The 17,162-nt window shown below is 41.6% G+C and overlaps 2 protein-coding genes across 4 annotated transcripts in view; one reads left to right on the forward strand and one right to left on the reverse strand.

The window, feature by feature from the left end:
- Positions 1 to 17,162, reverse strand: part of LOC132133182 (serine/threonine-protein kinase PAK 3) — a 352,144-nt gene that overhangs the window by 220,387 nt on the left and 114,595 nt on the right. For all 3 annotated transcript variants that reach the window (XM_059545952.1, XM_059545943.1, XM_059545934.1), the window contains 2 exons: positions 11,601 to 11,754; positions 6,222 to 6,259 (listed from right to left, as the gene is read on the reverse strand). In XM_059545952.1, coding sequence (XP_059401935.1) covers positions 6,222 to 6,259; positions 11,601 to 11,754 — 192 coding nt within the window. The remainder of the gene's footprint in view (positions 1 to 6,221; positions 6,260 to 11,600; positions 11,755 to 17,162) is intronic.
- The window catches only part of LOC132133210 (uncharacterized), a 367,449-nt gene that overhangs the window by 87,136 nt on the left and 263,151 nt on the right, over positions 1 to 17,162 (forward strand). The window lies entirely within an intron of this gene.

Here is a 17,162-nt window from a genome sequence, read left to right on the forward strand (position 1 = left end):
TATTTATAAATATATATATTTAATTACATCTCTTAACCAAGTCTCTTTATTACTAACACATTTTTGATAATACTGCTGATGATGTCTCTATTAAATGCATCTTCGTCTCAATTTTAGCCATTACAGTATAATAAAAAAAAAAGAAAAAAGTTATTTTTTAAACTTTTTTTTTTTAACTTTTTTTTAACTATTATCTAGGCTCTGAAAAATATAATATTTTATATAAAAATATATATTCAAACTACAAAAGTAAATCAGCGACTAGAACAGTCGAGTGATTTCTCTTTTTAATTTCCGTGATTTCACAGACTTCAGCAAGTTTCACTTTAAAAGCAGCACTGCCTCTTTAAAATCTGACGTGCATGATGAAACTCTTTACGATTACTCATTTAAGGCCGTATTTACAAAATCACCCGCCAAAACCGTGCATTCTGACATAATTGCATGTGTTTTTGTCGTTTGAAGTGCTACTGGCGCATTTGTCCTAAGCGGCTAGCCAGCATTTGGGTTCAGCCTAATGAACAGACAATTAAACTACCGGTATAACGTAACTGCATTTGATAATCACCTTCATCAAGTCTGCGTTATTTCTCAAAATAAGTTATGACCGATAAAACTCTCTTTATATTCGTTTAAACTAGAGTTAACTACCTTAACTCCCTTACACAACTGCTTGTCAACGCTGTCACTGCCGTCAGTTGATGTTGCGGTCAGTTGATGTTCACAAGAAAACCCGCCCAAATACAAGAGGAGAACTGGCCCCCCAACTGAGCCTGGTTTCTCTGTTTTTTTTCTCCATTTTGTCACCGATGGAGTTTTGGTTCCTTGCTGCTGTCGCCTCTGGCTTGCTTAGTTGGGGTCACTTCATTTACAGGGATATTGTTGACTTGATAGCAAATGAATGCACAGACACTATTTAAACTGAACAGAGATGACATCACTGAATTCAATGATGAACTACCTTTAACTGTCATTTTGCATTATTGGCACACTGTTTTTCTAATGAATGTTGTTCAGTTGCTTTGACGCAATGTATTTTGTTTAAAGCGCTATATAAATAAAGGTGACTTGACTTGACTATAACTGCCCATCAGCACATCAGCATGTGATTATTGACTATATGATAAGAATTCATTGTAAATGCAGCATTTCTAGCAACCTCAGGATGTTCTGTAATTGGCATACAAAGTTAAATCTTTTTTACTTTTTTATTATTTATTTTTCTTACTCAAATTATTCTTATTGTATCTTTCTAGGGCTGAAATAATATATATCTAAGTTTCTGTTTATTGTTTTATAATCGAAAAAAAAAAATGCAGTGGTATGTTTGATAACTGAAATATTTTGTAGAACCCTTCAATACAGTTGGCAAATTGGTATTTTTATATATAAAAAAATAAAAATAAAAAATAAAAATTCAGTGTGGTAAAAAAAAATTCAAGGCACTTCATTGTCTATAACTTAAATTTTTTTTCAGCATTACTGGTTGATAAATAAAACAGACAAATAAAACAGGCTGGGTGAAGATACATATTTCTAAGTAACACATTACTTTGCACAGAATAAAGTCAGAGTCTAGGACCTGCCCTATACAGTTAAGAATTGATAGTGCTATAACAGCAGAGGACTATTATTTTCCTGAATAGAGCTGAGGAACAATTGATGACGTCACAAGGCTTTGTTTGACCAATCAGAAGAAAGAGATCTCTTGACTGCCCACATGTCAAAAATTAATTTTCAAAGTGTTTATCCATTTTCTACCATTGGAAAAAGAAAAAAACCTGCACCTGCTCATTACGGGCTGAGCGCCCCACTTGCGCCCCATCAAGCTCTGGCTTTATAAGACGCACCGACGAACACAGAGGTGAGAGATGTCTCCAAAGACTCGGCTAACGTGTCTCTGTTATTTTCCCCAGACAGCATTGTGTGACCGCCAGCCCTGACTACGCACGGACTACACGGACCCACACAGCACTGCGCATGGAGAGAGATAGGAAGAGAGAGAGAAGGCAGAGCACCGGACAACCCCTCACGTTGGCTATTTCCCCCACATTCTGGTTAATAAAATCCAACCTTTGGGGAACTCACCTTTATCCTCGTGTAGTGTACTTCTTCACCCCGTCACACTGTTGGAGAATACGGGCATTGCAGTGAAAAAGTTACCGACCAGGATCCCTCCACATTCATTTTCACCCCACTTGGGTTGCTACGGACGTTTCTTTTCTGGTTGTTTGGCTCACGTCCCCTTCCTGTTTCCCCAGCTGGCGCTCCTCCCCCGAAGATTGAAGACCTGCTCAAGCACCTCACCGAGGTGAGCATCCGCCAGCAGCAGATCATGGAGCACATGGCCTCCCAACAAGTGGAAATGGAACGTGAGCTCGCCGCCCTCCGCATGGCCGCTGCCCCGCGAACTCCGCTACCTGACCCCCGAGCCCAGGCTGCACATCTCATCCCCAAGATGACAGCTCATGATGACGTCGAGACGTTCCTCCAAATTTTTGAGACGATCGCCGCCCGGGAGGCGTGGCCCAGGGACGAGTGGGCGCGGATCGTGCCGCTGTTGCTGACGGGAGAGGCACAACGGGCGTACTTTATGCTTACCCCCGAGCAGAGCAGTTCATATGAAGAGCTGAAGAAGGAGATCTTAGGATGGGTTGGATTATCGCCCATTAGCACTGCCCAACTCTTCCATGACTGGTCCTACAACTCATGGCTGGCCTGTGCTCAAGTCACCGACCTCTCACGCCTTGCCCAACACTGGCTACTGGCCGGGGGTCCCACCGTACACCAGATAGCGGAGCACGTAGTAGTTGACCGCTTTTTACGAGCTCTTCCCCGCCCTCCATGGCAGGCAGTTGGCATGCGGAACCCCACCAACGTCGATGAGATGGTGGAGGCCATCGAGCTGGCGGAGGCCACCCAACACCGGGAGGTTGGGGAGCAAGCGCCGCCCTTTCCCCGAAGGGTGGTCCAGGAGCGACGAATGCCAGAGGGCACCCAGCGACCAGAGAGCAGGCCGGCGCTTCCTTCCGAAGTCCGCCCGGGGACACGAACACATCCTGGTCATCCTGGACTACACCACCGGCTACCCTGAGGCCATTCCACTCCATAAGGCCACTGCAAAAGCCATCGCCCAGGAGCTGTTCCTGCTGAGTAGTTGGGTTAGCTTACCATCCCAGATACTGACTGACCAAGGCACCCCCTTCATGTCCTGGGTGATGGCTGACCTCTGTAAGCTCCTCCAGAACAAACAGCTCCGCACCACCGTGTATCACCCGCAAACGGATGGCCTGGTTGAGTGGTTCAACCAAACGCTCAAGCAAATGCTCCGTCGTGTGGCTGCCGAGGACAAGCGGGACTGGGATAAGATGCTGCCCTATGTCCTTTTCGGTATCCGAGAGGTACCCCAGATTTCCACTGGCTTTACCACATTTGAGCTCCTCTTCGGCCGACAGCCCCGTGGCCTGCTTGATGTCGCCAGAGAAGCCTGGGAGCAACAGCCAGCCGTCCACTGGTCCACGGTGGAGCATGTCCGGGAGATGTGGGAGAGGATCGACAGGGTAATGCTCATCGTCCGGGAGCACATTGCCAAGGCCCAACAAGCCCAGCAATGGCATTATAATCGGGCAGCCCAGCCGAGTTTCAGCCAGGAGATCACGTCATGGTCCTAGTCCCCACCACCACCTGCAAATTCTTGGCCAGCTGGCAAGGTCCCTACACCGTCACCAAAAGGATCGGTCCTGTCACCTACCAAGTCCGGCAGCCCGGAAGATGGAGGAAAGATAAAATATACCACTTGAATCTCCTGAAGTGCTGGGTCGGGATCAGGCCCCAGCTCTCAGCCCTCGCTCATCTACCTCCTGTGGCTGTTGATATGGACCCCCACCTCTCGGCCGCCCAAAAGTTGGAGCTGCAACACCTGGTCAGTCAGTTCACCGATGTGTTCTCTCTTCATCCTGGGCGGACCCACGTACGCAAGCACAATATCCGCACAGCAGGATTGATCATCCGGCAGCGGCCCTATCATGTTCCGGAGGCTCAGCAACACGCCATCGAGGAAGAGATACAGGAGATGCTGAGGTTAGGGACCATTGAGCCATGACTCAGCCCCTGGTCCAGCCCCATCGTCATGGTTCCGAAGCCCGATGGCACCTTCCGCTTCTGCAATGACTTCCGCCGCTTAAACGAAGTCTCTGAGTTCGACAGCTACCTGATGCCGCGGGTTGACGAGCTGTTGGATCGCCTGGGAAGGGCCCGGTTCATCTCGACCCTCGACCTCACCTAGGGCTACTGGCAGGTCCCCTTAACCGAGCAGGCCAAGCCAAAGACGGCGTTCTCGACCCCCAAGTGGCCACTGGCAGTACCGGGTCCTTCCCTTCGGCCTGCACGGGGGCCCCCGCCACCTTCCAACGTATGATGGACGTCCTCCCGCAGCCCCACCAAGCCTACACGGGTGCCTACCTAGACGACGTCGTCATCCACTCAGAAACTTGGGAGGACCACCTGGAGCAGCTGCGGAAGGTGCTGTTGGAACTCCGCCGGGCTGGGCTGACTGCCAACCCCCGTAAGTGTCACCTGGCCCTTGCCAAAAGCAAAGTACCAGGGATACCAAGTGGGCCGTGGCCTCATCCGACCCCAGGAGAAGAAGGTGGCTGCTATCCTCTCCGCACCGCGGACCGCCATCAAGACACAGGTACAGGCCTTTTTGGGGTTGGCGAGAGCGTGTTCCACCGGGTAAAAGCAGCCTCATGTCGGAGCCCGTGTTTAAAGCCCCAGACTTCAACTACCCTTCCTGTTGCAAACGGATGCATCCGATTCCGGGTTGGGAGCCATCCTTTCCCAGGTCCTCGACGGCAAGGAACACCCGGTAATTTATAGCAGCCGAAATTCGACCTCAGCGGAGTGACGGTACGCGACCGTCGAGAAGGAGGCATTGGCCATCACGTGGGCGGTCATGGAGCTCCACTATTACACTTCACCATGCAACACCGGGCAGGGGATGGCCAACGCAAACGCCGATGGTCTCTCAAGGATATGGTCAGCTTTCGCAGGTCTGTCAGGCTCCACTCCCCGCCCTCCCCCAATTTCCCCACTTCTCCAACGGGACAGGATGACGCTTAGGGGCCCGGGGGGTCACACGTCTGCACCTGCTCATTTTGGGGTGAGCGGTCATACCTGCGCCCCATCAAGCTCTGGCTTTATAAGCTGCACCGACGAACACAAAGGTGAGAGATGTTTCCAAACACTCGGCTAACATATCTCTGTTATTTTCCCCAGGCAGCAGTATGTGACCGCCAGCCCTCACTACACATGGACTACACGGATCTTATTTTTTTTTTTTTAAGCAAATGAAAAAACTAATAAAGGCACCGTTTTCACATTTTTTCTTAGTCTGTTTTCAATTTTCAGATATCAGAAGTCTACAGAGAACTGTTCGGACTGCTGAAAGGATTATTGGTGCTCCCCTGCCCACCCTCCAAGAACTGTACACATCCAGAGTGAGGAAAAGGACTCAGAAAATCACTCTGGATCCCTCACATCCAAGTCACCCCATCTTTGAACTTTTGCCATCTGGCCGGCGCCTCAGAGCCGCAAATACAAGAACAGCAAGGCACAAGAATAGTTTCTTCCCCCAGGCAATCTACCTCATGAACAGTTAAATGTTTCCCACTTAAACTTATGCTTATGCAAAAATGTGCAATATCCTTATATTTATTTGTTACCCCTCCATCCTAGAACATTCCTGCATCTCACTCAATCCTATTCCATTATCATTTATAGCACAATTGTTTATACACTTATTTATTTGCCAATTTGTAATTCTCCCGTAAATTTTTTTTTTTTTTTTTTTTTTTTTTTTTTTTCTGTTCTGTGTGTTGTTGTGTGTCTGTTTACTGGAAGCTTATGTCACTAAAACAAATTCCTTGTATGCGCAAGCATACTTGGCAATAAAGCTCTTTCTGATTCTGATTCTGATTCTGATTTAAAGTAAAATATGTCAACGTGCAAAGACTGGAATGGCTCATAGAGCTATACAATGGTGCTTCTGTTTCAGACAACGCAAAATCTATAGGCTGTGGTAGATTTGAGTGCAATTCAGTTTCTTTGTAAGGGGTAGACATGGCATTACTGGGTTCTTGGATTCTTTATTTCATGAAGATGCATTAGTAATTTAAAATCAAATATAGTTAGGAAACAAAAAAGGGGGTAAAAAAACTCACCAGAGTATTGGCTGCAATGTAACCATGAGCGGATTTATCTGGAAACATAAACATTCCATTAGTCAGAATTTTTGTAAACATAACTTGCATGATTATTTTTTATTAGATACAAATGTAGAAGGGTCAGACATGCCATTCTTAAGGCTGATTTATACTTCTGCGTCGGACCTACGCTGTACGCTACGCGACGGTTTTCATTTATACGTCTGCATCGTTGTCCTTGCCAACATGCAATTACACATGCAAACCGCTAGAATGCAGTGTCCACAGGCATGTTGATTGTGTAACCCACAGTATTAAGGCAAAATATGAAGAAGAAGCTGCAGCAGTGAAGGCTGTAAATAAAAAAATGACTTATTTTGCAGCTTGAGTTGTAAAATACCCATGAACAGACAGATCATTTATTTAAAAAGAAAAACAGGAGAAGACATCCTTGCTTTCACATGTCGCAAGCAGAAATGAGCATGAGGAAATGCGGCGCTACGTAAACATAGGTACAACGTAGTTTTGATGCAGAAGTATAAATCAGCCTTTATAAAACTGCCAATTCTGCTGGAAAATTTCAGGACTTCTTTAAAAAAATATATAATTAAAAATATTAATTGCTGATTCTTTGCTCACGTTTTTTTTACCTTCAAGGAGTTTTATAGTTAAATTTTACAGGGTTGAAGGTTACTAAAAAAAATGTTTTTTAACTGCCTCTCAGCAAATATCTAGCAAAATACTGCACAACATAATTTCATTTACAGGTTTTATTCTTGTTGTCTGTGCCAAACACAAAAATTTTTTAAATTGATCAATAGGATCTGAACTACTTCATTACATACTCAATTTGACATATGGGTCAAAGACTAAAAGGGGTTCCCTATTTGACATTGTCTTGGATTGCTGACACAGGGGGTCGCACTTAGGAGCCCAAAACACCTATGATACTTTAGAAAAGGCCAATGAGATTTGGTAAGTGGAATTTGCATGCACCACTCCCCCGTACACATGGGTATAAAAGGAGTGGGAATGCATCCACTCATTCAGACTTGGAGACAAGCAAGTGCTACAAGCTCATCCTATTCACCTTGTGGAAATGTTTGTATCTGGTAGAACGGTGCATTTTAGAGGTTCCTCTCCCTACAACATACAGATAATTGCTAATTGCTCCCCTGGGCTTTTTTTAAAAAAAGAGAAGTTTAAAAAAAAAAAAAAAAAAAAAGTAAAGACAGAAGGTCCATGTAGTTGTAAAACTACTTTTCCATGTCTGTGTTTCTGAGTGCAGTCTATATTTGTCAACATCAGATTGCCATGATCTCTAACTCGTGTCAGTTTAAATGTAGATTAAAGACCCATCTCTTTAACCTGGTTTACAAATAACACACTAACACATTCCCTCTATTCAAATCCATTAAAGTGTGTTTAGGCTGCATTTAATAGGACAACCGAAACACTTCCAATAACACACAATGTACTTGCTAGATGAGCCCCAGAGAGAGATCCCCAGTGAAGACCTTGTCTCCTAGACGGCCACCAGGGGAAAAGACCACAGGAACCAGATGAGTACTCTGCACAATGTGACTTTGATGCAGCCTGGAATTGAACTGCTGGTTTAGTCTGGCAAGAGGAGAACTGTCTCCCTGACTAAACCTGTCGCCTCTGGCTTGCTTAGTAGGAGACACTTTCTATGCAGCGATATCACTGACTTGATTGCTTAGATATTATTTAAACTGAACTGAGCTGGACGATGACATCACAGAATTCAATGATGAACTGCCTTAAACTGAAAATTGACTTTTCTACTTTGTGATTTTGCTTTATTGACACACTATTTTTTTTATTAAATACTGTAAAGTGATTTGACACAAACTGTATTTTTAAAATTACCATATAAATAAAGGTGACTTGACTTAACCTTATGTGTCAAGGACTAACGAGAGCTGAGAAATCTTTTATGAATAGCTTAAGTCTTCACTGCGAGAATGTGACAATGGCGACATTGCGTTCTTGACTCTCTTTTTTTAATTCAGAGAAGACACCTCAGATTCTGGTATGTGGGCTCAAAGCGTGACTCCCAGTCACACACTGCCCCAGTGCTCTTCTTCCTGAAAGTGCATGAAGAGATCAAAAAATCATGGAAGGCACCTTTCACTGCTCAGCCCTGCTTCACATGCTCCTCCACATTTGCTACTTTCAACTGTGGGGTGGCCCGAGTGTACACAAAGGTTCCCCAAGTGTAGTGTAAGACCTGTTCTTGCAAAACGCCGCTCCTTCCCCTGGTGGCACTTCTGTTTTTGTTTCATATGCTCCACCTAAGAAACCTCGGTGTGCCCTTTTGTTTTTATTTTGCTGCTGTCCCAAGGGGAAGCAGTGCCTAAATTTTCAAGAAAGAGCAGCTTCACACTTTCTGGGACACACAACCCCCAAACACCTTGCCTTCCCAACCCATCAGTAACTGCTCAGGTTGATGCATACATTGCCATGTGAAAGTATTCATATCCCTTCTTTTTTCACATTTTATGTTGCTGCCTTATGTTAAAATGCTCTAAATTACTTTTTCCCACATGAATCTACACTCCATACACCAAAATGGCAAAGCAAAACACAGGTTTTCAACGTCTTTGCATATTTGTAAAAAAAAAAAAATTCCATTGCACAAGTATTCATACCCTTATCTAGGACTTAATTTAGCTTAGGAGCATTCATATTGATTGTAGATGTTACTACACTTCGAGTGAAGTTAACCCGGTCAAATTAAATTTGGATATAATTTGGAAAGGGACACACTTCACAATGTAAGGTTTAACAGCTGAAAATGCATTTCAGAGTAAAAACCAAGCCTCGAGTTCAAAATAGCTGCCTGTAGAGCTCAAAAACAGGATTACATCAAGCCACATATCTGGGGAAGAGTACAAAAACAATTCTGCTGCATTGAAGGTTCACAGAAGCATCTAGTCTTCATTACTCTTAGTGGAAGATAAAACAGGACTCTTCCTAGAGCTAGCCAAACTGAGCAATCAGTGGGGAAGGGCCTTGGTTAGACTGCTGACCAAGAACCTGATTGCCACTCTAGCTGAGCTTTATGATCATATGTAGAGATAGGAGAAACTTACAGAATGACAAACATCACTGCGACACTCCACCAGTCCAGTCTTTATGGTGGTGTGGCCAAACACAATTCTCTCCTCAGTGACGACACATGGAAAAACACACTTGAAATTTGCAAAAAAAAAAAAACATAAATAAATAAAAGAAGGACCTAAAGAACCCTCAGATTGTGAGAAACAATGTTCAAAATCATGTTTTAAGGAAACAGGCACTGTTCATTACCTGCTGAGTAGCATCCCAAAAGTAAAGTGTGCTGGTAGCAGCCTCATGCTGAGGGGCTGTTTTTCAGCTGCAGGGACTGAGGGACTCGTCAGAGTAGAAGAAAAGCTCAGTGCACCAAATTATTTAGATAGCCTTAATGAAAATCCAGTCTAGAGCATCCAGAACCTGGGCAGAAAGTTCACTTCAGCACTGGCTTCGAACTGGTATGGGACCATGGCATGCATCGAGTGGCAATAATTTCTGTACATTCAGGCCTCGGACAGACCTTACATTTCTATGGGCAGGGGTTACTGTAGAACAAGTGTCCAGTCATATTGCTGTCTCAAGAAACGTATCCAAGTCAGACACACAGCTTCATGCTCCTAGATAGAATATCAAGTGAGTATATGCCTCTATACACTAATCCTGGCCCTGCTGAGGTTTCGGCTGTTGATTTAGAGCAAGCACATTTTGGTCTGGATGGATCAAATAAACAGTGGTTTAATCTCATTTCGCATGTCACATGGGTGGTCCAGCTGATCTGATTCAGCAAAGCTCAGGTAGACTTGTTCACTTCCTAAGATTCCTCCTACAAACACCAATGTGACTGACATATAGGGAATATAATTACAATTGTAACCTCAATTCCCTGTTGGGGGCAACAAGATATTGTGTCCCTCCTGCCACTGAACTACCCACTGAATGTCTGGGACATGATCTTGGTTCCTAACCATTTACCTGAATGAGTGAATGGATGTCCCTTCATTTTAATATCTGTGTGTATGGGTGAGCAGTGCATACAAATTCTATTTGTCAATTCTCATTGACCTTTTCTGAAATATCAGGAGTTTTTGGCTCTCTCAAGTGCGAACCCTAGTGTCAGTAATTCAACCCAACAATGTTTTCAACCAAAACATTGTCAAGCATCAAAACAAGAATAAAAAAGAAAACAGCTTTATTTATTTATTTGTTAATTTAGAATGTGTCCTGGTTAATCATTTACTATTATTTACTATTAGTATTATTAATATTTTGGATCAAAAATAATGACGATCATACATTTTTTTTACAAAGATTTACAGAAGACACCAACTAAAATGTCATATTGTAAAGTGAAACAAATTTATATACAAAAAAACATCTTGACAGGCGTATTTAGAACAAGAATAAGATGACATTAAACTCTATTTAATAATCACTGTACAACCCCCAAATTAATTAATTGCAGTAACTAATTGTAGCTGAGTCTTTCTGCCTTTAGTTTTCTCTTGCATGCTCAATCAGTTTAGATCAGGAGATTGACTTGGCCATGGCAGAATATGCCACTTTTTTAATTTCAAAAACTCCTGGGCTGCTTTTGCTGTATGTTTTTGGGTCACTGTCCATTTGTACTATGAAGCACAGTCCAATCAACTTTGTTGTATTTGGTTAAATCTGGGTAGATGGTATATCCCACTCTCGTGAAGTTTTCGCTTTATTGTACGATGACAATCGTACAATCGTTAAATAAATTTATTTAACTTTGACGATGACACGCCTACTTCCTAGAGAGTGTTCACTTGGCTGGATGTTGTGAAAGGGGTTTTCGTTATCATGGAAAGGATCCTCTGATCATCCACAACTGTTGTCCTCCATTGATGTTCAGGCCTTTTTATGTTGCTGAGCTCACCAGTGCATTATTTTCTTAATAATAGTAATCCATATATATATATCAACCTAACTGTCTGATCACTTTTTGAAATATATTTTAATAAGGACAGGTCAGAATGTTTTTGCATTTTTATATTAATATTTCTGTTAAACTGAATGTCTTTGACTCTCTCTCTCTCTGACTCTCTCTCTCTCTCTCTCTCTCTCTCTCTCTATATATATATATATATATATATATAGTACACAGCATAAATAAGTACTATACATCTTCTCTGAACTAAACATATATTTTATTACTTATTGATCTATTACAATTCATGGGAAGATTGCAAATAACAGGGGTGGTCAGGCTTCAATCCTGGGTGGCCGCATCCACCACATACTAAGCCCCTGCATACTTGTGCATGTGTATTTGTTTAGGTGTGTGTGTCTCACCTCCTGATGTGAAGCTCATGTATTTCTGGTTGTTGACTGTCTCTTTGGAGTCGTAGAACTTGAGAACATCTATTACAGCCTGAGGGTTTTTCTTCTGTTCCATCTTAGTAATATTAGAGGTTTGCAATAACCGAGCCCATTGCTCTGGAATACCCTGTGTATGTGTGAATTGGAAACAGACAAAATGGACAATGGAGTAAATCATACACGTCTTTTAGATGCCAACCAGGCTTTGTGAAACTGTCAACAATATTTAAAACATTTACATATTCCAGACTGTGATATCAGTGGCAAAGTGTGACAAAAACATGAATTTGCAACAGCATTTTAAAAAATATGGTACAACCAGAGACAGACATTACATTATCTACATGCTTATAGGCCATTGGCATGGGATACATTCTTGCAAGCAAGTGCAATGTACTTGAATATTTTTAAACAGCTTAAAAAATTATATATTTATCAACTGTAATATGGATAAAAGTGTCTGCCAAATGCATAAATGTAAATGTAATGTATAACATCTGCTTGTAATGCTTTTTAATTATTATCAATGAAAATTTAAAGAATTTGACCTAAGGTTAAGCGATGGGTGATATTATATTCATAACGGGTTTATAACTTATTTCAGCACATTCAGTCAGTAAACAACATGTATAGAACTAATTAAAAACCAAAGAAACAAATCAGGATCAAGAACACAGGCAAATAACCACAGGGATTTCCAATTTAAAACACAACAAACAGGCAGATCTAAATATAACTGTTAGAATTGAAATCGCTAAAAAATGTGTGTTGATAACGATTAGCTGTGAACATTTTTAATTGGTATGGATTAATCTAACAATCTATCACACAGAAGAAATAAATGTGACAACAGTCTATGTCGCTAATAAGTCAGCTTGCTCTGTATGTCTCTGTATAAATGATTGGCACAGTTTCATTCAAAGACTTTAGACAGAAGACGGTGCACTCATATTACTTATGTATGGGGAAAAAGTGCAACGAGAAATATCAAGCCATTTGGTGCATCTAAATTCACATTCTATCCATCTTACATAGTATTCAAAATTAGAATGAATGTGTCCCAATTCATAGTATGAAAAAATAAGTTTGGTCTACTACTTTTTAAGTACAACCCGAATTCCGGAAAAGTTGGGACGTTTTTAAATTTTAATAAAATGAAATCTAAAGGAATTTCAAATCACATGAGTCAATATTTTATTCACAATAGAACATAGATAACGTAGCAAATGTTTAAACTGAGAAATTTTACACTTTTATCCACTTAATTAGCTTATTTAAAATTTAATGCCTGCTACAGGTCTCAAAAAAGTTGGCACGGGGGCAACAAATGGCTAAAAAAGCAAGCAGTTTTGAAAAGATTCAGCTGGGAGAACATCTAGTGATTAATTAAGTTAATTGATATCAGGTCTGTAACATGATTAGCTGTAAAAGCTTTGTCTTAGAGAAGCAGAGTCTCTCAGAAGTAAAGATGGGCAGAGGCTCTCCAATCTGTGAAAGACTGCTTAAAAGAATTGTGGAAAACTTTAAAAACAATGTTCCTCAACGTCAAATTGCAAAGGCTTTGCAAATCTCATCATCTAAAGTGCATAACATCATCAAAAGATTTAGAGAAACTGGAGAAATCTCTGTGCGTAAGGGACAAGGCCGGAGACCTTTATTGGATGCCCGTGGTCTTCGGGCTCTCAGACGACACTGCATCACTCATCGGCATGATTGTGTCAATGACATTACTAAATGGGCCCAGGAATACTTTCGGAAACCACTGTCGGTAAACACAATCCGCCATGCCATCAGCAGATGCCAACTAAAGCTCTATCATGCAAAAAGGAAGCCATATGTGAACATGGTCCAGAAGCGCCGTCGTGTCCTGTGGGCCAAGGCTCATTTAAAATGGACTATTTCAAAGTGGAATAGTGTTTTATGGTCAGACGAGTCCAAATTTGACATTCTTGTTGGAAATCACGGACGCCGTGTCCTCCGGGCTAAAGAGGAGGGAGACCTTCCAGCATGTTATCAGCGTTCAGTTCAAAAGCCAGCATCTCTGATGGTATGGGGGTGCATAAGTGCATACGGTATGGGCAGCTTGCATGTTTTGGAAGGCTCTGTGAATGCTGAAAGGTATATAAAGGTTTTAGAGCAACATATGCTTCCCTCCAAACAACGTCTATTTCAGGGAAGGCCTTGTTTATTTCAGCAGGACAATGCAAAACCACATACTGCAGCTATAACAACAGCATGGCTTCGTCGTAGAAGAGTCCGGGTGTTAACCTGGCCTGCCTGCAGTCCAGATCTTTCACCTATAGAGAACATTTGGCGCATCATTAAACGAAAAATACCATGGTAAATAAGAGGTGGAATCCAACGAAACAAGCAGTAATCCAGGCGAGGTGAGAACACAGTCCAAAACAGAAGACAAAGGGTTAATCCAATACACAAAGGCAGAAGGTCAGGAAACAAACGAAGACGAAAGCTACTTTACGGAGTCACTTCTATTTATCTGGAGAAGAAGTCCAATGCTTATAAAGCATGTCTAACGATTGTGCTGTGCGTTTGTGAGATTGTTATCAGGTGAACTTGTGATTGGTGCAATGGATCATGAGAAATGTAGTCCAGGGTGTACGGTGAAGTGTTAAAGTCTGTATGGTGAATTAACGGCAGTTCAAAGACCGGACCATGACATGGCCAGCTGCACCCAACCCCCCCCCCCCCCCCCCCAAGGAGCGGCTTACAGATGCTCTTAAATAATCTAGGAGGTCAGTGGAGCGGAGGCGGAACAGGGGGAGGGACGGAGGGCCAGGTCCATGTGGAAATGGAGTGACTGGGGACCGAGGCAGATCCGCTGTGGCAGGACAGAGCGTTGTTGTAGCCACCATTTCACGGGTTGGGTCACCGGAGTAGCGATCTGTAAACTTGAATGTCCCAGAGCTTGCAGCTGATTAGACTTAGTGGCTGCCATTACTGCAAGGTCACGTTCCTTCTCCATGACACCAACCATAAACAAGAGTTCAGAATAGTTTGCGATGGCTATAAATTCACGGATATAGTTCTCCAATGATCACGAGCCTTGCTTAAGGGCTATTAATATTCTAGCAGTGTACATACCTGGATCCATATGGATCCATATGAAAGGCTTTATTAAGAGACGTGGTTATAAACAGGCATGGTTCAAACAATGGCAATCAGGTATAAACACAGGTAAAACAAAAAGCAATCCTTGAACAAGCGTTGGTCTTCGATAAGAGAACAATATTTCCAGAGGGGTAGACAAGGGGGACATCCAATGAAACAAGCAATAGTCCAGGTGAGGTGCGAACCCAGTCAGAAACAGAACACAAAGGGTTAATCCAATACACAGAGGCAGATGGTCAGGAAACAAACTAAGGCAAAAACTAGAAGTGACTCCATAAAGTGGGACAGTGGGATCTTTAGGACAGTGATTAGCACTAAACAATACTCTGCAGTGCATGAGAAGAAGTCCAATGCTCATAAAGTGTGTCCAATGATTGTGCTGTGTGTGATTGTTCTCAGGTGTATGGTGTGATTGTTATCAGGTGAACTTGCAATGGATCATGGGAAATGTAGTCCAGGGTGTACGGTGTAGTGTGAAAGTTTGTGTGGTGAATTAACGGCAATTCAAAGACCAGATCCTGACAACAATCAAACAACAAAGTTTTTATCAATTAAATCATTTTACTAATCTATTTTGAGGAGATTTTTGTAACTTAATAAATATGTGCTGAATAAAATGTGCAGTAATTATGAATGACCATCTCATGTATAACATTTTATAGGTTTAATATTTTTTATTATAATTAGTGTAGTGTTTAAGGTTAAAATAGAGAACACGTTTTAAAATGCCATTGCAAAGAGTAAGTAGAGGCATTTGGTGACCAGAAAAAAATGATTGCCATGGTTTAATCACTAAATGCCTGTATGCATATTTAATAAATGCTCATGCATACAGCTCTAGTCTAACTTTTTTTTCCAGAGCTGTTCCGAGTCACTTCACAAGCTTTTCACTTTTCATTTGAGAAAAAAAATACACACAGAAACTGATGATTTTCTCACCAAAATAAAAACAATGTATTGCCAAAATACCACAAAAGTGTGGTTAATTTAAAGAAATGATGACAGAAATATATTACTTATCACTAAGTGTGAGAAGATTTTGTCATGGAACGGTCTGCTACGCCCTCCTCTGGCTGCATCAGATCCCTCTCTCCTGAATTTTAGGACTGCATTTCCCATTGTTCCTCTAAACAATCATCCCCGTCTAACCCTGCTTAGTTATCTTGATTACCATTAGTATTATCACATGCACCTTGTCTTCTCCCCTTTATCTGGACTGCTCCCCTCTTTGTTATTTGTGATAACAAAATTTTTTACCCTCGAAATTTATGATCCTTTGCTGCCCGTCCTGAACTATGCCGGTGCCTGACTTCGTATACCAGATTGCCCCTGTGTTTGTATTTATCTGCGTTCTCTACGAACGTCTGCCTGAGTTCCCTTTTGATGCCTGCCTGAGTTTATGTCTACTGTTCTCTGTTTAATTGCATGTATTAATAAACTGCTGCAGATGGATCTAACTGACTCAGCCATGTCATCACAGATTTAAAGTATAATTTCCATGGTAATGCAATGTCCAATTTAAGAATGGTTTTAACAGGATGAATGTAGAGGTTTTAATCTGTCAATTGATATATAAATCATGATGATTATTAAAGGAAAAAGGAAATGAAAAATAATTTTTGTGACAAAGGTCAGAACTCCTGTTATGATGTGTATGTTTTGAGGTGAAAATTAGTCATTAATTAATCTATTACCCCCCCCCCCCCCCCACACACACACATATATTATATAGGAAAGAAGAAAGCCATCATTGTCTATAACTGTAATGACGAGCGCTTCTCAGGATCAACTAAATGCTGGATTTTCAAAAGTATGTGGAAATGTAAAGTTTGCTGCACAGAATCTTTAAAATACATCAGAGAGTTTTACACACTGGTCAATTATTGTGGCGACATTTTCATGGCCCGAAACGTGATGCTGAAATGAAACAAACTGTGATTGGTTGGCATGACAGAAAAACCGCCTTATGGGCGGGCCTTGGCCAATGAAAGTTGCCATGGATTCCAGACCTTCAGCCATCAGTCTGAAGGTCTAGCTACACGAGACTAGTGGGAGGGTGACAGTTAATTTATACAGCTATATTTTGGAGGATCATATTTGACTGAATAACTAACTAATAAAATGCAATCTTTTGTAAATTAACTGTTATATTTTTAATTACAATTTTAAAAGATTGATTACATTTTTAGTTAATAAATTTCATCTTTTTTTTCTTTTTTGGATGATAAATGTATATTTTAAAACACAGAATCAAGGAAAATAGGAAGCAATAAAATTAAAAAGAAATTGGCAAACAGAATTTAGGGAAAAATAAAATAGATTTCATGAGGCCATACATTTGCAACTTTAACTATAAACAAACAAGTTATATTTACACTCATTCTCAAGGTTTAACAAACATGTGCA

Source organism: Carassius carassius, chromosome 4 (assembly GCF_963082965.1).
Source record: "Carassius carassius chromosome 4, fCarCar2.1, whole genome shotgun sequence".
Classification (NCBI taxonomy): domain Eukaryota; kingdom Metazoa; phylum Chordata; class Actinopteri; order Cypriniformes; family Cyprinidae; genus Carassius; species Carassius carassius.